The sequence below is a fragment of the Peromyscus maniculatus genome, chromosome 8, assembly GCF_049852395.1.
Source record: "Peromyscus maniculatus bairdii isolate BWxNUB_F1_BW_parent chromosome 8, HU_Pman_BW_mat_3.1, whole genome shotgun sequence".
NCBI lineage: Eukaryota > Metazoa > Chordata > Mammalia > Rodentia > Cricetidae > Peromyscus > Peromyscus maniculatus.
In genome coordinates, this window is record NC_134859.1 from 55,305,159 (window position 1) to 55,326,156 (window position 20,998).

Here is a 20,998-nt window from a genome sequence, read left to right on the forward strand (position 1 = left end):
GACTCCCAAGTGTTGGGATAGCAAACATGTACTACGCCGGGGTCAGTATTTCTTTTCTTTTCTGATTTATTTATTTTTAACTTTGTGTGCACTGGTGTTTTGCCTGCATGTATGTCTGTGTGAGGGTGTTAGATCCTCCGGAACTGGGGCTACAGACAGTTGTGAACTGCTATGTGGGTGCTGGGAATTGAACCGAGGTCCTTTAGAAGAGCAGCCAGTGCTCTTAACTGCTGAGCTGTCTCTCCAGGCCCCAATCTTTTAAGATTGGAAATCTTGTTGGAATCTTGCTGAGCATCAGAACTGAGTGTATGATTCCATGGACCACAGATGGTTCTGGATTTTTGGGAACAGCAGGGGCTGAATAGCTACGTCTAACTCAGCTTTCCTGTCGTAGACTCCTTCTCTGTAGCTCTTACCCCGTCCCCCCTCTCCCTCCCTCTCTCTCTCTCTCTCTCTCTCTCTCTCTCTCTCTCTCTCTCTCTCTCTCTCTCTCTCTGTGTGTGTGTGTGTGTGTGTGTGTGTGTCTGCTTTGGTCTCTGCAATCTTTGTGCTCCGTTCACTGACAGCTCCTGCTTTTCTTTGCCTGAGGTAAGAATGACTTCTCCAGGCCTGACTCCATTTTCTCACCCGCATCTTCTCTCTCAGTTGGAATGGATAGGGGCAAGTTTGCTCTAGTTGGTGTCACTGTTTGTATTTGCTCTGGGGGGGGGGGGCACCCAGCTCCCAAATAAATCACACACCGAGGCCTATTATTACTTACGAATGCCCAGCCTTAGCTTGGCTTGTTTCTTTCCAGCTTTCCTTAACTTAATTTATCTGGCTTTCCCTGTTCTCTTACTCGTTCTCCATGGCTGGCTGTGTAGCTGGGTGGCTGGCCCCTGGAGTCCTCTTTCTCTGGATCCTCAATCTCCTCACTCCTCCATCTCTTTTTTCCCCTTCTCTCAGATTTCTTCCTCTATATATTCTCTCATTCTCTCTGCCAGCTCTGCCTATCCTCTCTCCTGCCTTGCTATTGGCCAGCTCTTATTAGCCCATCAGGTGTTTTACACCGGCACTGTAACACAGCTTCACCGAGTTAAACAAATGCAACATCAACAAAAGTAACACACCTTACAATAATATTCCACAACAAGCTTGCATTCCCCTTCAGTCTTGGACTGGCAGTGTCCAGTCAGGAACCCAGTTCTTCAACTCTCTCAGTCCCTCAGGCAACAGCAACTGAACCAGGCAGAGTAAGCGTCAGGCCTTGGACTTAGGTTCTGAGGGTGGGTCTTGGCTTCATCACTTCCTAGTTGTCTGTGACTCTGGGCATAGCATTTCATTGTTCTACCCTTCCTTCTCCTGTGAGGTGGGCGTAACAATAGCACCCCCTCCAAGCTTTGAGATTCTAGGTCTAAAGTGCTTGACAGTACCAGGATCAAAGGAAACGCTTTCAAATTACTACTGGTGTAGGCTCAAGATTACGGCTTGGTGGCTAAGCATGCATATTGCTCTTCCAGAGGACCCAAGTTCAGTTCCCAGCACCCAAGTCATATGGCTCACAACCAGCTATGACCCTAGCTCCAGGGGATTTAATGCTTCTCACCTCTGTTGGGTCCTCTGGAACTGGAGTTACACACAGTTGTGAGTCACCATGTAGGTGCTGGGAACCAAACTCGGTACTTCTACGGAACTATCTCTGGCCCCCTAAATTGCCTAACTTTTAATCATATGAGTTATTATGGATTTTGTTGTTGTTGTTGTTGTTTGTTTTGTTTTGAGACAGAGTCTTTTTGGCTTAGGCTGGTCTCAGTATTGCTAAGAATTGTGATCCTCCTGCCTCTACCTCCCAGGTGCTGGGATGATAGGTATCTGCCACCATGTCCAGCTATTTTCTCTGTTTTACTACTTAAGACTTTCATGTGTGTTGACCTGAAGCATTTAATGGGTCCCACAGTAGTGGGGTAGCTTTCTTCAAGTGGAGGGATTGTCATAAATCATAACTGATGGAGCACCACTGGTTTTGGTTCTTTTTTTTTTTTTTTTTTTTTGGTTTTTGAAGACAGGGTTTCTCTGTGTAACCCTGGCTGTCCTGGAACTTGCTTTGTAGACCAGGCTGGCCTTGAACTCACAGAGATCCACCTACCTCTGACTCCTGAGTGCTGGAATTAAAGGCATGTACCACCATGGCCCAGATAGCTAATTATTTTTAATAAGTCTTTTAAGATATAATTCACATGCCGCAAAATCTACCCTTTGAAAGTATCTTAGCTGGGTGTAATGAGTTCCAGGCCAGTCTGAGCTACACATAAATTCTGTCTTAAAAAAAGTAAGTTGGTTTGGTCATTTTAGAATGGCTTTAGTATATTCAAGATTTGTGTGATCATTGCACTAATATAAGAACATTTTCATCAGTCCTAAATAAAACTGTTCTCATTATCAGTCACTATATATTCCCCTCTCTGTTCAGCCCTTGGCAATCACTTTCTGTCTCTGGATTTGCCTCTTATGAATACACACATAATGGAGTCATAAAACGTGGCCTTTTGTGACTGGCCTCTTTCATAAACATGCCTTTTCTTTTCTTTTAAACAGGGTTTCAAACTGTAGCTAAGGCTTGCCTCAAATATAATCAATCCTCTTGCCTCAGCCTCCCAAGTGAACATTACAGTCATGAGATACCACACATGGCTCATTAGCATGTTTTCAGGTTTGTCAAGCTGTAGTACTTCATTCCATTATTTTCAGTAATGTTTCATTATGTCATTATGTAGATATACAATTATCAGTTGACATTTGGTTAATTCTGCTTTAGGACTTTTCTGAATAATGCTGCTATGGACATTCATGTGCAAACTTCTCTGCTTTTTAGTTCTCTTGAGTGTCTGCATAGGAGTGAATTCTGGTTAACATTTGCAGAATTATTTCAGCTGCCTTTCTTTTTAAAGACAAGGTCTCACTGGGTAGCTCTGGCTGGTCCTGGAACTCGGAGTGTAGACAGGCTGGTCCTGATCTCACAACTCTTACCTCTACCTCCCCAGCGCTGGGATCAAAGGCACATGCCACTCTTCCTGGATGAAATTGTTTTTCAAAGTGATCACGTGATTTCACATTCCTACCAGCAGTATGAGGGTTCCAGTTCCTTCCTAGCTAGCCTTCACCAGCATCTGTCTACTGGGCTTTGATGACAGCCGTCCTGATGGGTGTGAACTGACCTCTTGTGTTTATTTGCATCTCCCTTATGAGTCATCATGTTCAACATTTCCTGGATGTTTATTGGCCAATACATATGTCTTTGAAGAACTGTCTCTTAAGATCCTTCGCTTATTTTCTAATTTAATTTTTTATCTTTCTGCCGGGTTTAGACTTCCCTTGCTTTTGGCCTTACAGGAACAGTAAGTGCTGCCTGATGTCTGCGACTCACTTGAACAGGACTTCTGCTCAGGGTCAGGCCTTCTGTGGACCCTTGGACAAGGGCGACTAGGACCCCCAAGAAGCTTACCCCAGCCCAGGAGCTGCATGGCCAGCACATAGAGACCAGGCTTTACCGACTCCTTACAGATGGCCATGGTGGCCACTCCCATACTGTGTGTGTGTGTGTGTGTGTGTGTGTGTGTGTGTGTGTGTGTGTGTGTTCACGCACACATCCGAGTGTACAAATGTGTGCTATTTACACATGTGCATACTACAGTGGGCAAGTGCTCTATCGTTGAACTCCCAGAGTGTTATTTGTCTTTTTTTGTGGATGAAATGTAGGAATCCTTTAAAAAATATTTTCATTACATTTTTAATTATGACTATGTGCATGTATCTGTGTGTGGGTATGTGAACATGAATGCAGGTACCTGTTGAGACCAGAAGGGTGTTGGAACCCCTGGAGCTGGAGTTAGAGACAGTTGTGAGCTGTCTGATTTGGGTGCTGGCTACTGAACCCTGGTCCTCTGTAAGAACAGTAAGCACCCTTAATCACTGAGCCACCTCTCCAGCCCAGGTATCCTTTTAACAATAGTTAGTTATTTGCATTTGTCTTAGTTACTATTCTAGTGGTACAATGAAACACCATGAGCAAAGCGACTTATAAAAGGGAGTGTTTAAATTGGGGGCTTGCTTACAGTTTCAGAGGGTTAATACATGATCGTCCTGGTGGGGAGCCTGGGAGCAGGCGCTGGAGTGGTGACTAAGAGTTTAACATCTGATCTGCACCAGCGGGCAGAGAGAGCCAGATGGGGCCTGGCATGGGCTTTTGAAGTCTGCTCCCGGTGACACACTGCCACTGGGACAACAAGGCCACTCCTCTTGATCCTTCCCAGTTTGCCAGTTGGGAAACAGATATTCAGATTGGTAAGCCTGTGGGGGCCATCTGCATCCAAACCACCACATGTGTGTTTGTGTGTGAGAGTGCGTGACACCGTGTGCGTGATGTCAGAGGGACAGCTGAGGAAATGGTTTTCCGTCCACTTTCCATCCACTGTTGGATCTCAGGAATTGAATGCAGGTCATTGGGCTTGGTAGCAAGGCCAGTGTGTCTCTACCTACTGAGCCATCTGAAGGACCCGAGGAAAAATATTTTTAAAAAAGTGCTTAATTCTCTGGGAATTTCCTGTGGTGTATTTTGACCATATTCACCACTACCCCCAGCTACTCCCAGGTCCACCTCTAACTCCCTGCTGCTATTTGTTTTGTTTTGTTTTGTTTTGTTTTGTTTTGTTTTGTTTTTCTAATGCTTATGAATGTTTTACCTGTATGTACGCCAGCTGCATGCCCGGTGCCCTTGGAGGTTAGAAGATGGCACCGGATCCCCTGGAACTGGAGTTACAGACCGTTGTGAGCCAATATATGGGTGCTGGGAGTTGAACCTGGGTCCTCTGTAAGAGCTTTAAGTTCTCTGAGCCAGCTCTCCAGACACATGCACGCATGCACGTACCCCTTTTTTGAAATGGGGTTTCTCTATGTAGCCCTGGCTGTCCTAAAACTAGCAGTGTTCTCCTTTTTTAAGAAAACAAAACAACAAATCAAAATTTAAAAAACAAGTCTAATATGTGCTGTTCAAATAAGGGCACACCCTTAAAGAAAACTGATTCTCCCTCTCCTTGCCAGTGGATCCTTGGCTGGGGTAGGAGGCTTCATGCCCACCAATCCCCTCCCTCCATGCTGGGCCTGTGTCTGGTCTGAGCTTGTGCAGGTCTTGTGCGTGCTGTCTCAATCGCCGTGAGTCCACGCGTGTAACTGTCCTGATGTGACTACAGTTTCCTTGTCATACAGCCCCCTCTTCCACAGTGATCCCACGGCTTGGGGGCTGTGTGTGGTGTTTAGGTTGTGTGCTCCACAGTCTCTTACTCTCACACTGCCCACAAGGTGACCAGCTGTGGGTCTCGTGTTAATCACCATCTGCTGCAAAAGAAGTTGCTCAGTGGAAGGTTGAGAGAGGCGCAGATCTCTGGATGTCACCATAAGCCACTGGGAATCTGCAGGAGTCTGTGTGTGTTTGTGCATGTGCTTGTCAGGAGGGACACTAACATCATACTTGCTTTCTCTATTTCTCCACCTTGCTTTTTGAGACCGACTCTCTGAGCCTGGGACTCACTGATTGGCCAGGCTGACTAGCCAGCAAGCTCTAGGAATACCATTCCCCCAGGTTTTAAGGCAATGAGCTGCCGCATCCACCTTTTTTGTGGGTACTGGGGAGCTAATTTAGATCCTCACACTTAGGCAGCAAGCACTGAACCATTTCCCTAAGTATCCCCCACCCTTTTGAAACAGACTCATTTATTGTGTCCCAGATAGCCCCAAACTCACTGTGTAGCTGAGGATAACCTTGAACTCATGATCTTCCTCCCATCACTACTGGATTGCTGGGATTCCTGGTGTGCATCACCACACTGGGTGTATGGAGAGCTAGGGATCAAACCCAGGACCTGGTGTGTGTTAGGTGTGCACCGTACCAACTGAGCTACACGTCTGCATAGCTTTTTACTTGTGACTTTATCTGGGGGTATATATTGTTCAAGCTAGTCTCTGACTCATCCTCCTGCCTCCGTCTCCCAAGTAGCTGAGGCTAGAGATGTATGCCAACATGCATGCCTGGCCTGGTTTAGGTGTAATGTATTAGAAACTGTTACTGATTCAAGGTTCTGAAGGCTTTCCACATCATGTATGTCCTCACTCTAACTGGAAGTGAACTTCCCTCCAGCTCCAGCTCTATCAAGGCCACTGAGCACTGAGTATTATTAAACTCCTTCATCTTCCTTTTTATTTTTTTTCACAGATTTATTTTTATATCTCCATGTGTGTCCCTCGTGAGTTTTAGGTGCTCCACATGCAGGTACAGACAGGACCCCTCAGACGCCAGAAGAGGGCATTGGATCCCCTGGAACTGGATTACAAATGGTTGTAAGCCACCATGTGGGTGCTGGGACCTGAACTCAACTCAGCTCGAAGAGCAGCTCGTGCTCTTGACTCGGAGCCCTCTCTCCAGCCCCTCGTCATCGTCTTCTTTTTTTTAAATTATGAGTTTATTATTTGTGTGTAGGTGTGCTGTGTGTTGGGGAGGGGAATCTGTGCCGTGGAGGTCAGAGAACGACGTTGTGGAGGTGGTCTTCTCCTTCCACGTCTGGGCGGGAGGCTGAAGCACCCTTTCCTGCTTAGCTGCCTTCGTGACCTCAGCGGATCTCAGGAGTTACCCCATCCTGGTGTTTAGTGTCCTTCCATTTGGGTAGCTGGGTGGTTGGGACTAAGAGGAGGAGGCTAGGGAGGCCTCCGGCGCTCGCTCGCTCGTTAGAGCGGTGCCAGGCAGCCAGGGAGCACGGTGGCCCCTGTAGAGGCTCTTCACCTTTGAAGACGGTGACCGAGGACAGATGTATTTGTTGTCCAATCAGTGTCCAAGTCAACCCTAAATTCTTAGGCCTCTAGGCATCCTGAATCATTGGGTATGCAGAGAGAGACTCAGACACCACTGGGTTTTGTCACTACCTTAGAGAACAATAGTTTGCTTACTCTGGAATGTAGCTCAGAGGTGGACCGTTTGCCTGACAGTTACCACAGAAACAATAACCACAACAGCAAAACCTGACAGGTGTACATACAAACATATATGTTATTTAAAAATTGATTCCTTGGCTGGGCGGTAGTGGTGCACACCTTTAATCCCAGCACTTGAGAGGCAGAGGCATATGGATCTCTGTGAGTTCAAGGCCAGCCTGGCCTACAGAGCGAGTTCCAGGACAGTCAGGGTTATACAGAGAAGCCGTGTCTTGGGGAAAAAAGAAAAAAAAAACTTGATTTGTCTCCTCTTTTTGTCTTCTTCCAGCCACAGTCATGAGAGGTCTACCCTATCTTGAGAACCTTGTCTGACCCTGCTGCCTTCTCTAGGCGTCATCTGATTTCCCTCTTCCGCTCTCAGAATGTTTCTGGGAGGGTGCTCCCACACGCCTTGATTTCTCTGCCCTCCCATTTCCTCTGCCCCCCCCCCCCCCCCCCCCCCCCCCCCCCGCTCTGCTTTCCGCTCCCACAAGTGCGGTTCCCTTGAAGTCTCTCACTGGCTGTTTAGAGGCTGAGGCCGATGGGGTCTCTGCAGTGTCCTCTGACTTGCTCTGTAGCATTTGAGACTGTCTGGTCACTCTGTCCTCCCCACATCCTCTGGTGTCTGTCCTTTGTTCCTCAGGCTGGCCTTGGCTTCTTTATACTCCACTGTCCTGTGCTCTTTTCTCTGCCTTTTCATCAGACCCTTGTTTTTAACTGCATGATAGACACGCTCCCTCGTCTCCTGACTTCTCAGAGGAGTGTCTTCACCGCGGCACTGTTCCTCAGCAGGGCATGGGCCAAGCCACCCTTCAGTCTTTACGTGTGGTTTGAAACATCCAGCCTCCAAAACCCTCAAGTTTTGTCTCCTCTTGAGCCCGTTGGACACTCTGAGTTAGAGCTGAAGAGAAGAACCACAGAACAGACTTTGTACCACAGCCTTTCCCTGTCAGTTTGTTGAAGAAAAATGAGGCCCCAAACAAACACTTGCCGAGGACATACCGCCGATAGATACCCACGTTCTCACCAGAAGGCCACTTCCTGGCGCGTGTGTCACCACACCAAGCGGCCCCTCAGTGCTGTTTGGGCTTTCAGCTGTCTCATGACGTATAATCAGCCTTGTGTCGTCGTGTCAGATGGTGAGGTGACGCACTTCTCAGTATGGCAGAGCTGGTGTGCCTGCTTGAGAAGCTGCCGTGGAGTTATTGGCACCTAATGTAACAGGTGCAGTGAGATGAGGTCTCATCAGTTTCCCTGGACCCGGGCTCAGCCCGTGCAGGGCAGCTGGAGGCAGGCACGGTGCTTACTGGCTGACTCACGATGGGCACGCTGATGCTGGACTGTCTTCAAGCAGTGGGGCGTCACTCTGGTTTGGGAGCAGAAAAGAAAGCTTAGGAGAGTTCAGGAGGTTCAAGTGTGCAGGGGCAGCTGAAGGGAGAGGTGGGGGGAGGGTCTGCAGGAGAGAGGGGAAGAGGTCTGTAGAGCAGACAGGTCTGAAGTGGCAGCTGACAGAACTGAGAATAAACCGAGGACATGGAAGGAGAAAGGACCAGGTGACCAGCGCAGGGGAGGAGATACAGAGCATGGAGTCAAGGGGGTCAGTGAGAAAAGATGCTGTAGCTGATTAGTGGGGCCAGGTGCTGTGACCAGTATGTCACACACAACCCCCCCCCCCCCCCCCCCCCCCCCCCCCCGCCCGCCGCCCGGATTCTCTGACTCATCCTTTCCAGCCAGCAGAGAGGGTCAGAAAGCAGGGTTGAAACACTCTGAATCTCAGTGTCTGGGTCCATGGGTCTGTCCTCAGATGATCTCATTCCTCAGCACCCAAATACATGTATGTAAAGAGACAGACTGAGAACTTTGATTTTAAAATTAAACCATTTTGGCGCCTCCCCCGCCCCCCCCCCCCCCCCCCCCGTACACCTTTAATCTCAGCACTGGGGAGGCAGAGGCAGGAGGATCTCTGTGAGTTCAAGGCCAGCCTAGGCTACAGAGTGAGTTCTAGGACAGGCTCCAAAAGCTACACAGAGAAACCCTGTTGGGGGGCGGGGATTTGTGGCGAATTGAGCCTTTAGCAAGCCATCAGATTCAGAAAAACCACACCCATCAGTCTACTTTCCTGCCTCTCTCTGCTGAAAGGACTGAATGAAGTGAGATTCAAGACTTGCTAAAGCCGGCACGAGAAGCCTGGGAATGGACGAGCCCCTCCTGGGAAGGTCCTGGGGAACTGTGTTCTCCACACCTAGCACTACAGCTAAACTCCGTGTTCCTTGTTGCCGTCAGGGCCAGGCAGACCTTTGATTTGCCTCCAGCCCCAGTGAGTGGCTGAACTGTTCTCATTGCCCTGGAGTCTTGTTGATTTCTTAGACACGTTAAGGAGGTTTCAGAGACTGGGCCAGTGAGTGGCTGATTGGGTAAAGGTGCCGCTGCCAAGCCTGACAGCCTGAGTTCTGGTCCCCAGGACCCACATGATGGACAGAACAGACCCCCACAAGTTGCCCTCCTTCCACACATTCTGTACCAAGCCTGACACACTGAGCAGTGAACAAGAGACCCTGTGGAAACGAGGTCTCGTGGAAGGAAAGGACCAATGGTCTAGAGTTGTCTCTGACCTCCACACACGCCTAATGGCATGCACGCACCCTTACCCACACAAATGCCTTTTGGTAGCTAGCCAAGTAATTGACTGTTGACATGAGGTCTGTAATCAAGGATTAGGAGGAGGCCCTTGGGAAAGATGGGGTACATGGTCTCAGGCTGCTGAGTGCCAGGTCTGGTTGAGATGCAGGGCAGATTTGGAGAGCAAGAACTCGGGCACTTCCTCCAGGGAGTTTCCCAGCAAGTAAATATGCAGTCCCAATGCCTTGTGAGCCCTGCTGTGAGGGAGCCAGGGTGTGTTTCTGCCCTCCACTTCCTCTTTGAGAAAATGGACAGAGTGCGGAGCACACATTCCTAAAACGTCTTGGGCAGGGGTCTCCTGGTCTCCCCCGCGCCTAGAGCCTGTCCCTGTAGATCCCTTCAGTGCAACAGGATGTTTTTATTTTCAGAAATCCTGGATTGGTTCTTAAAACCAGTGAGAGGGGATATTAGGATGATCAGCCCAGAGACTTCACATGTTGCCTAGAGAGTTGATTCCAGGGTGGTGTTCTCACTCCTGGTCCCTTCCTGCAGGATGGGGGAGGGCAGTCTCTGCAGCTACACCTCCCAGTTTGGAGGTGGGGGGCAGTCCTGCCAGGAGAGTGTGGGTAGGAGAGGCTTTAGGGTAGGATGACAGACATGTCAGAGGCCAGGCTGCCGGCTCTGAACCAGCAGGAGGAGGGGCATCTTTGAAAGCTTTGTTCAGCCTGTGGGCCTTCTCCTGGCACTGCGTGGCTCAGAAAAGGAGGACAGACAGAATTCAGTCCAGCAATAAGAGGCCCTTTCTCTCGTTGTGTGGAGAATCCTTCACATGCCCCAAACACGTCGTGTCCTAGCTGGAGGCCCTTATTTTAAGAGGAGTAGGGAGGGGAGACCAATGGGTGGTACCTCCTGTCCCCTGGTAGCAAGGCTCATCTCTGCCACCCCCCCCCCCACACCCTTTTAATTTATTTTTATTTCATGTGCCCAATGTTTTGCCTGCATGTATGTCTGTGTGAAAGTGTCTGATACCCTGGAACTAGAATTACAGTCGTGAGCTCCTTTGTGGGTTCTGGGAATTGAATCTAGCCCTCTGAAAGAGCAGCCAGTGCTCTGAACCACCGAGCCGTCTCTCCAGCCCTTCATCTCTGCCTTTAAAGTAATATCAATAATAATAAGCTCTTATTGGCACATACTGCCAGCCCGAGTCCTGGTACTTTGTAGGCATAACCTCACTGAAAGTGAGGTTAGACCAGCCAGGGCTTTGTTCTTGGGCACCATCACTTGCTGCTGGAAGTGCAGATACCAAGCTGGCCAGTGAGTCGGGAGTCAAGAGTGCGTCTCTGAAAAGTCACCGGGTTCTTGACTTCCACGTTCTCTCCCCCCGCCCCCCCCCCAACTCTTCCCATAGGACATTGACTCTGACCATCCTGGGAAGGGCATCTAGCCACCAGGGTTTTCCACAGTCCCTAAGTGATAGCCTTCCCTGCCACTCATGTCCTGATTGACACCTCCTTCTCCTCAGCATCCCAGGCCTTGTTGAAGTGATGACACTTTGTTCTTCTCCCTCCTCCCAGGACCCTGCAGGGATCTTTGAGCTGGTGGAGGTGGTCGGCAATGGAACCTATGGACAGGTGTACAAGGTGAGACGTGGAACAAAATAAGCCTTCAAACCAGCGGGGCCCTCTTTAGAGTAACATAGGAAGTGTGTCCTGGGTCTGGCAGTCTGAGGGAAGCTACAGGGGATGACAGGCTGGGCCCTCGAAGAGGGAGGAAGGCACAGACCACAGAGAGCAACAGCAGAAAGAAGGGAGACGTCATCTCTGAGTGCAGACACGCTCCTGGGTGTGGCAGGAACTGGCTGCAGCTGGTGGCTGTGGGATAGGAAGCAGGAAGAGCACATGGGGATGTGGGTGTCAGAGCTCACCTGGAAATTCACAGTCCATGCCAGAAGAGTGCATTGACACCTCCCAAGACCACAAAGAGACTTGGGGTTGACGGGACCTCACTGGTGGCCTGCAGAGAGGAAGCAGCTTTCTTGACCTCCTGCAGCTGCCTGCAAGCAGGGAGCAGCCGGAGCTCCTGCTTCTGAGCTGCTTCTCTTGCCCACAGAAGTGGCATTTCCTCTGCCCCTGATAGCCTTTCAGCTTGGCCAGCTCAGCCCTCTCAAGTGGCCGGGCCTCCGCCCATACGTGAAATGTCCACATAATGAAGGGATGTTTAGTGGGTGCTGCCCCCAGACATTTAGTCTGCTGCTTCATCTCAAGGCACAGCTCCTGATATTTCCATGGGTGCCCTGCCTGAGTCTCCTGGTCACTGGGACTACCAAGCTCTCTCATCTGCCCCTTTCCCTTCGTAAGCATGGGCTTTGGGGGAGCAGACGTGCACAGCTCCTGCTGGGTTGTGTCTATATAGACAGCTGTGCTTTTCTCTGCTTGGGGTCGTGGGTGGGTGGCTGCTGAAGACAGGACTCATGGGTGGCAATGCCCATGCCCTTCCCATGAACAGCTACTGTCCAATCCTGCTCTTCTCAGGAAGCCTGGGACTTTGTTGTCCAAGCCATTGATGGTTCTTAAAGGATTTTGGCAGGGTGGGTGGGGTGGGGTTGGAATTGAGGTAGAGAAGGCTGTGGCACAAACACACTGAAAGGTTTCCCTCTATGAAGTCTGATGACTGTAGGTGTGGCCCAGGTCAGCTGGCCCCTTTGTTTGCCTGCGTTTCCTACACTCAGCTGTGCGTCTCTTCTTTCCCTAGTAACGTAAAACCCCTTGGGCATGAGATAGATCCGGGGAAAGGCCTCCTTTCCAGAGTAGCCGGGCCAGGAAAGCACCGGACATCTTATCTTGCGTAGGTGGGGAGGCCTAGCCCCTTTGCAGCCTTCCTCAGGTTGTGGAGAAGTCCCCGCTAGGGAGGCCGGAACAGAGGAGTGGCGGCTGTCCTGCCCCTCAGGTGTTAGGGCCTTCATCTTTACAGCCTAGAAATGTCTGGGCAGTTTTGTGTTAGCTGTGACGGCCCAGGAGCCTCCCTTCTGCCGTCCGCTTTGTAAAGCAAGGCGTCTGATCACGTGAAGGGCACGTTCTAAGGGAGAAAAACACTAAGAGACTTGGCTTTCCCCAGACTCATCCCTCTCCGTTATTTTCCTAAATGAGCACATATCCCGACCCCCCCCACTCACTGTACTTGCCTTTCTCACAGGGTCGGCATGTCAAGACTGGGCAGCTGGCTGCCATCAAGGTCATGGACGTCACAGAGGTAGGGAATGAGGTTGGGAAGGGTGGGGCTGGCTGGCATCGGAAGGGGCTGTAGGATCTCAGGCCTTGCCGCCCCCCTTTTTGTCTAGGACGAGGAGGAAGAGATCAAGCAGGAAATCAACATGTTAAAGAAGTACTCTCACCATCGCAATATCGCCACCTACTACGGGGCCTTCATCAAGAAAAGCCCTCCCGGGAACGATGACCAGCTCTGGGTAAGGAATGCCCTTCCCGCCCCTCCCAGATTTTTCTGCCCTTGGCCACCCATGTGGAACTCGAGGCCAGGATCTGTTCTGATGTTCCTGCCTACATTGTGGATCCAGAGGAACCTCATGGCTCACACAGAACTCTGCTTTTCAGTCTCGTGTGCTCAATGTCTTGTCCCCTTGTGTGTTTGGTGACAGGGATCCCAGCTTGGACACTGGTGCCACGGAGTTCCTGGCTTCACCCTTTGTGGCGCCGGGCCCATAACCTGAGGGGGGAGCGGCAAGGGACATCATTATGGCTGTTGGGAGTTTTGGAGAACGTGCTGGAAGTCAGCTAGACTTCAGCTGTTTAATAAGCATCTTCTATATACCCTGCAAGGCTGACCCTGAGTCCCAGTCCCAGTCTCAGTGGCTCCAGGGATTTGGGAGACCGCTGAGGACTGGCGGCTAGGCAGTAGTGACCATTCTCTTGTTAATTAATGTATAGGGTACTGGGCCTCTTCCCCGCCCACTGTGCTCTACTGCCCCAGTAGTAGGGCACATGCGAATTACTTTGATGGCACAGCAAACATACCAGTCCCAGCCAGCCTGCTCCTGAACGAGATGTGGATTTTAGTGTAGTTGCTCCTGAGTTCTCTCCAGCAGCACACTGAGTGGGACCCCATCAACTTGCGTAGCAGACTCAGCCCTTCTTGCCTCTGAGTCCAGGATGTTGAGCTTTTTGTGATGGTCCCCATAGTAAATGCTTTAGGCTTTGGTGGTCGTGTTTGCTGTTGCTATTACTCGGTCCTGCTGACACTGTGAAAGCAGTAGACAGTACAAAACAAATGAGCTGGCTAGCTGAGCGTAGCGGCTCACACTGCAGTTCAGCACTCAAGAGGCTGAGGGCAGGAGGACCATACGTTTGAGGCCACCCTGGCCTACATAGAAAGACCCTCACTCAACCGAAAATGAGTGTGCCTGAATCCTCAAATTTATAGTAGGTCACTAAAATGTAATACTATCCTCGTGTATCATGAAATAGGACTCTGGGCTTTTGTCGGGGGAGGGGTTTTGATTTTGTTTCACCCTAATCATTAAACATAGTGAAAACACACCGAGGAGAAAGCTCAGTTGGTAGAGCCCTTGCCCTTCAAGTGTGAGGACATGAGTTTGGATCCTTAGAACACATATAAATGCTGATCATGGCAGTGGATGTTTGTACTCCCAATGATGGTAAAAAATGGGAGACAGATAGGCAGATCCCTGGAAGCTTATTGAGCCAGCTAGTCTAACTTGATGAAGTTCTCTACACACACGCACACGCACAGGTAGGGGTGGGTGGGGGGTAAATCCATTATCCATTGATTCAGGCTGGGTGTAGCTCACTGGTAGGTACTTGCCTAGCGCCTCAATCCGTAGCACCCCATGTATACATAAGAATAACTTACAGGGTTGTGTGGTGGTGGCGCACGCCTTTAATCCCAGCACTCAGAGCAGAGGCAGATGGATCTCTGGATTCAGGTCCAGCCTTGTCTATATAGTGAGTTCCAGCTAGACCTACGTTGTGAGACCCTGTCCCAGAAAACAACAACAGCAGCAGCACATTTCCAAAGCAGAACAGAGCAGCCAACCCCAGGTTCCCTGGCCGCCTGTAGGTGCCGACCTCTGCTCTGGGCAGTGGTTCTGACAGTTTGGGATCTAGGGAGAGAACGGTAAAAGCACAGGCCCTTCAAGGAAGATGCTGACCCGCATCGCTGTGCTGACCCGCGTCGCTGTGCTGACACCGCGGGTGCCTCGCTCCCAGTCACTCTCCCCGTTGTGTGCCCTTTCTCCGACCTCAGCAAGTCCTGCGGCTGCTAAGGGACCGTCCAGCCCTGCTGTTGGACTCCTCCAGTTCTGGTCTCCACACCTCCCTGGTCTTCCTCCGGGGCCTGGCTGGGGGCAGAGGCCTTGCCTGACAGATATTTTTCTTTCTGACTCTTTCCTCGGCGGACCTGGGAGCAGCTGGTGATGGAGTTCTGTGGTGCTGGTTCGGTGACTGACCTGGTAAAGAACACCAAAGGGAACGCGCTGAAGGAGGATTGCATTGCCTACATCTGCAGGGAAATTCTCAGGGTGAGCTGGAAGCCCTTCCCCATGCCGCCCTGGCTAGAGCTTCTCCGTGGGTGCTGATCGTCCCACCGGGGAAGGCGCTGGCCACTCTGAAGAGTGCCCCCCCCCCACACACACACACCCAGGATAATTCCAGCTGTGGTTGAGTATGTCTGCGCCTTCGGCCTCACCCTGAAGTGAGGACTGATAGCTAGCTTCACACCTCCATGCTCTTTCCCACCCCTTCCAGCACAGTGTGTGATTCTCCCCGCTCTTTTGTCCCAGGGTCTGGCCCATCTCCATGCCCACAAGGTGATCCACCGAGATATCAAGGGGCAGAATGTGCTGCTGACAGAGAATGCCGAAGTCAAGCTAGGTACTGTGGGTCCTTCTGAGGCCCTTCCGCTGTCAAGCCAGGGAGCAGGGTCCCCTTCCTCACGTGTCTGGCTTAGGTCCAACTGCATTTGTGCTGAGGGGGCCTCTTCCCTGTCCCCATCTCCCACACCGAGATGTCTGCCTCCTGCCGAAAACCCCGAGGAGCCTTTCACCTGCTGCCCATCAGGGCGCAGCTGCTCTACACCCTTCTGTGGAGACAGGGCATTGAGTTCTCTCCTGCCTGCGATGCCGTCCTGAAGAGGATGTTGAGGTTTCTGAGTAGGATCGCCCAGGGCCTCTGCTGCTTCAGGCCGGGCACATGAGAGCATGTAGTGGTATGAAGCGGAAGAGTAGAGAGGGATTTCACGCTGACCCCTTCCTCATGTCTCATAGTGGATTTTGGGGTGAGTGCTCAGCTGGACCGCACTGTGGGCAGGCGGAACACTTTCATTGGGACCCCATACTGGATGGCCCCAGAAGTCATTGCCTGTGATGAGAACCCTGATGCCACCTATGACTACAGGGTATGAAGTGGGAGCGCAGAAGTGCTGAGGCTGCTGGGGTTAGGAAGTGAAATGGGGTAACGGGTAGATTAAAAGTTTGGGGGCATGAGCAGGGTGAGGGGAAGTGACGTGTGAACAGGAAGAGACGGAAACATCTTAAGGCGAGTGGCCAGGCCTGGGAAGCCAAAACCCGGGGTTTCAGCGTGAGGCCCTCAGGGCTTCCTGGCAAGACTCTTACAATAAACTCATTGAAGACCCAGTATTTTACAGCAGGAAATGTTTATATGGGAAGGTGGAATGATTTGGAAGAAAGGGTGAGGATAGGGGTGCTGGGTGAAGGGAGTTATGTAATATTGTCAGGAACAATTCATACCTGTCCCTGCTTTCCCTTCTTTAGAGTGACATTTGGTCTCTAGGAATCACAGCCATCGAAATGGCAGAGGGGGCCCCTCGTAAGTGCTGACTTCACCTTGGAGTAGGGTGGGGCAGGAGGGAGGGCAAGGGAGTGGGCATAGGGAGGAGGTGGACTTCAGAAGTCAGTGAGGGAGGGATTCCTTGGCTCTCGATAAGGCAAAGGCATTGATAGTGTCTCTTCTGTGTCCCAGCTCTGTGTGACATGCACCCCATGCGGGCTCTCTTCCTTATCCCTCGGAACCCTCCCCCCAGGCTCAAGTCAAAGAAATGGTATGTCTGTGAGGGTCTTCAGTCTGACAAGAAAGGTTTCTAGGCAGGGCCGCCCTCCCCTAACACTTCCTTGTGTTCAGGCTTCGGTGTCCGCCGTAGAGGAGGTGTGGGGACTGTAGGTAGCAGCTGGGGTTGGGATTGGGAGAAGCCAGGAGGGGAAGACAGTTCAGACATAAATGGCCCACCATCTTCTGGGACTCCCCTTCCAAAGGGGCCTCCCAGTGTGAGCCACCAAAGGGCCTCCCAGTGTGAACCACCAAAGGGCCTCCCAGTGTGAACCACCAAAGGGCCTCCCAGTGTGAACCACTAAAGGGGCTCCCAGTGTGAACCACCAAAGGGGCCTCCCAGTGTGAACCACTAAAGGGCCTCCCAGTGTGAACCACTAAAGGGGCTCCCAGTGTGAGCCACTAAAGGGGCCTCCCAGTGTGAACCACTAAAGGGCCTCCCAGTGTGAACCACTAAAGGGGCCTCCCAGTGTGAACCACTAAAGGGGCCTCCCAGTGTGAACCACCAAAGGGCCTCCCAGTGTGAACCACTAAAGGGCCTCCCAGTGTGAGCCACTACTGTTTCCAGGTCGAAGAAGTTCACTGACTTCATTGACACGTGTCTCATCAAGACTTACTTGAGCCGCCCGCCGACTGAACAGTTACTGAAGTTCCCCTTCATCCGAGACCAGCCCACAGAGCGGCAGGTCCGCATCCAGCTCAAGGACCACATTGACCGCTCCCGGAAGAAGCGGGGTGAGAAAGGTCAGTGGATGGGTCAGGACCGGAGGGCTTGGGGGGTGTCTCTGCCCGGTCTCCTCCGGCTTTGCAGCTCCAGGGGGCCTTTTTCCACTTGTCTCAAGTCAGCCTTGCAGGCGAGGACGGCTGTGTGCCGTCCTCACAGAAAGCTCATTCCAAGCCTGTGCTCGGGGGAGCGTGTGGGCCTGTTAGGGAGGTGCCTCGGGCTGGGCTCTGCACACAGACTGAACTGGTGTTCCCAGCTGAGGTCTGGAGCTTTGGGGGGAAAGCACCAGTGCTCTTGCCTTTGCAGAGGAGACGGAGTATGAGTACAGTGGCAGCGAAGAGGAGGAAGACAGCCATGGAGAGGAAGGCGAGCCCAGGTGGGTGTGGCAGGTGGGGTCTGTGTGTGTTGTCCAAAGGGACAACAGTGATCCTGGGCTTTGGGGCTTCTCAGGTAACGGCACCTAAGAGATAGAAGCTTGTACAGACTGAGTCCCTGGGTTGGTGAACTGTCTCAGCAGGCAGAGGCAGCTGCCCAAGCTGCAGTTCCTGGGATCTGCATGTTGAAAGGAGAGAATTCTCCCAAGTTGTCCTCTGACCTCCGTCTGAATGCTGTGGTGCACTCAGACATACACACATGTGCCGCTTACAAGCACGCATGCTCAGTGATTTAGCTCAGTGGTACAGGCCCTGAGTTCCATCCTCAGCTGGGGGCCAGGGGAGGCATGCATGCGTATACGTACTAAATGTTGTAACTGAAATGAATGAATGAATAAATGAATGAATGAATGAATGGAGTCCCTGTATGACAAAGAGTGAAATAAATGAATGGTAAAGAGAAGGTTGGAGGGGCTGGAGAGATGGCTCAGAGGTTAAGAGCACTGGCTGCTCTTCCAGAGGTCCTGAGTTCAATTCCCACTGACCACATGGTGGCTCACAACCATCTGTAATGAGATCTGGTGCCCTCTTCTGGCCCACAGTCATACATGCTGTATACATAATAACTAAAATCTTTTTTTAAAAAAAGAGAGAGAGAAGGTTGATTTAGGCCTGACACAGGTATAGGCTGGAATCTTTACAACGGCACTAAACACTAGACAGAAGCCACAGGTGACGATAGATGCCTCTAATCCTAGCATTTGGGAGCTGAAGCAGGATAGCAAGTTGCAGACCAGTCCAGGCTACAGGCCCTGTCTGAAACAGGGCAGAGGGACAGAAGAGAAGACAAGTCTGCCCCGCTTTGGGATCGGCCATCGGCAGGGTGTCCGGTACAGGTGGAGGCATCCATGCAGGCAGGCTGCCCACCCGCATGTTCTGACCTCCATGTGCCTTTGTGCCGCAATCCTCCAGCTCCATCATGAATGTGCCTGGGGAGTCCACACTCCGCCGAGAATTCCTCCGACTCCAGCAGGAGAACAAGAGCAACTCGGAGGCTTTAAAGCAGCAGCAGCAACAGCAGCTGCAGCAGCAGCAGCAGCGAGACCCCGAGGCCCACATCAAACACCTGCTGCACCAGCGGCAGCGGCGCATAGAAGAGCAGAAGGAGGAGCGGCGGCGCGTGGAGGAGGTGGGTCCGCCAGGGCAGGAGGGAGAGCAAGGAGCCACAGCGGCCTTGCCAAGCTCTTCTCAGGCTTCGGGGAAAGACTCCACTGTTACTGGAGGCTCCGTCTCCAGGTCCCGGTCCCCCTGCCCAGCCTGTGTGGATGGTCAGAGCAGAGCCATCTCTGAAAAGCGAAGGCTGTTGCCATGGTAGAGCTGTTTCTGCTCACACTTCCTTCCGTTCTGGGCGCTCCAGCTCCATAGACTGTCAGTCTCAGCTGGCTGCAGGTCTGCGCCCAGGTTTATTGGGGTAGCTGATCTGCTCCAAACAGAAAAGACCCTTTGGAAGGACCCTTCTCGGACTTCTGATTCTTTAGTTATAAAGTATAGCCTTCCTGTTTTGGACTAATTGAAGGTAGGTATAGGGAATTCATTTTAGTTGAAGAGAATCTTATGTTTAAATACAGTTTTCTATTTGTTATATTTATTACTCATTAAAACATTACAGCTAGGTGTGGTGGCTTTGTCCTCTACCCCCAGCATTTGGGAGGTAGAGGCAGGAAGATGAATAATTCCAGACCAGCCTAGTCTCAAGACAAAAAAAACCCCACAACCCCAAAATGACCAAAAGGCTGTGTAGCTCAGTACACATAGAGGGCCTGCCTGAAACCTTAGTCCAATCCCCAGCACCATATAAAACTGGTTGCAGTGGTGTGCACTTATAATTCCAGCAGTTTGAAGGAGGAGGCAGGAGGATGAGAAGTTATAGGTCAGCCTCAGCTATAGGCCAGTCAAGTTGAGGCCTTGTCTCAAAAAAAAGGATTGGGGGCTGGGGCTACAGCTCAGCAGTAGAGCCTGTCATACCTGAGACTCTTGGGTTTGATTTCTAGTAATGCGCGCGCGCACGCACAGACACACACACACACACACACACACACACACAAATAACAACTTGGTGTGTGTGTGAATGTACTTCTTATTGATGCATGATGGAGAATAAGAAATCTGCTTTTTTGGCCGGGCGTTGGTGGCGCACGCCTTTAATCCCAGCACTCGGGAGGCAGAGGCAGGCGGATCTCTGTGAGTTCGAGGCCAGCCTGGGCTACCAAGTGAGCTCCAGGAAAGGCGCAAAGCTACACAGAGAAACCCTGTCTCGAAAAACCAGGAAAAAAAAAAAAAAGAAATCTTTTTTTTTTTTTTTTTCAAAATTTGTAACTAAACAACAGAAACATTGTCTCGGAGGCAGTAGTCCCAGCATCTCCTCTATCTGCCATTCCTCAGCGTAGGCCTCTGTTCTTACTGAGTAAGAAGAAATTTGCAAGAAAGCTTGATGAAGACTTTTTGCTGTTCTCTGTCATAGCAGTCGGTAGCCAGTGACCGAGGCCTGGCCAGCAGCCTCCCCACAGGAAGAGTGCTTCTGTGTGTCAGGGTCCAGAGGCCTGCTCTTGGCCATTTTATTGTTGGTCTTGTTTGGGACGGGAACAGACACTGGCCAGAAAGAATATCCTGTGCGTGTCCTGGACGACCGATTCATGAAGGGGGTTCTGTAAATCCAATGGTTGCCCTTCTGTGCACAGGCACTTGGTGCCCCCTGCTGGCCGAAGGTTGTCACTAACATCCATCTCTTAAGAGTTCAGGGCAAAGTCAGATTGGGGGTGCAAGGAGCATGTGAAGGGGAGCGCTGTTCTTGACACTTGTGTTTTTGTTGGGTGGCTGTCTTAGGCTTTCAGCTGCTGTGATAACACACCACGACCAAGAGCAACCTGGAGGAAAAAGGGTTTATTTTGCTTCCACTTCTATGTCATAGTTTATCATCAGAAGTCAGGGTAGGAACTCAAGGCAAGAACTGAGAAAGAGGCAGAGAGGAACACTGCTTACTGGCTTGTACCCCATGGCTTGCTTGTCCTGCTTCCTTAGCAGCCAGGACCACAGTCTAGGTTTGGTACCGCCCACAGTAAGCTGGGCCCTCCCATATCAGCCATCAGTCAAGAAAATGCACCGCTGATCTGGTGGGGGCATTTTCTCAGTTG

General features: G+C 51.2%; 1 protein-coding gene across 14 annotated transcripts in view; it reads left to right on the forward strand.

The window, feature by feature from the left end:
• The window catches only part of Mink1 (misshapen like kinase 1), a 56,058-nt gene that overhangs the window by 26,084 nt on the left and 8,976 nt on the right, over nucleotides 1-20,998 (forward strand). For all 14 annotated transcript variants that reach the window (XM_006994131.4, XM_076542761.1, XM_006994125.4 and 11 more), the window contains exons 2-12: nucleotides 11,190-11,255; nucleotides 12,808-12,864; nucleotides 12,953-13,078; nucleotides 15,056-15,166; nucleotides 15,428-15,518; nucleotides 15,911-16,041; nucleotides 16,418-16,472; nucleotides 16,626-16,704; nucleotides 17,278-17,453; nucleotides 17,740-17,809; nucleotides 18,780-18,996. In XM_006994131.4, the coding sequence (XP_006994193.1) occupies nucleotides 11,190-11,255; nucleotides 12,808-12,864; nucleotides 12,953-13,078; nucleotides 15,056-15,166; nucleotides 15,428-15,518; nucleotides 15,911-16,041; nucleotides 16,418-16,472; nucleotides 16,626-16,704; nucleotides 17,278-17,453; nucleotides 17,740-17,809; nucleotides 18,780-18,996 (1,179 nt within the window). The remainder of the gene's footprint in view (nucleotides 1-11,189; nucleotides 11,256-12,807; nucleotides 12,865-12,952; nucleotides 13,079-15,055; nucleotides 15,167-15,427; nucleotides 15,519-15,910; nucleotides 16,042-16,417; nucleotides 16,473-16,625; nucleotides 16,705-17,277; nucleotides 17,454-17,739; nucleotides 17,810-18,779; nucleotides 18,997-20,998) is intronic.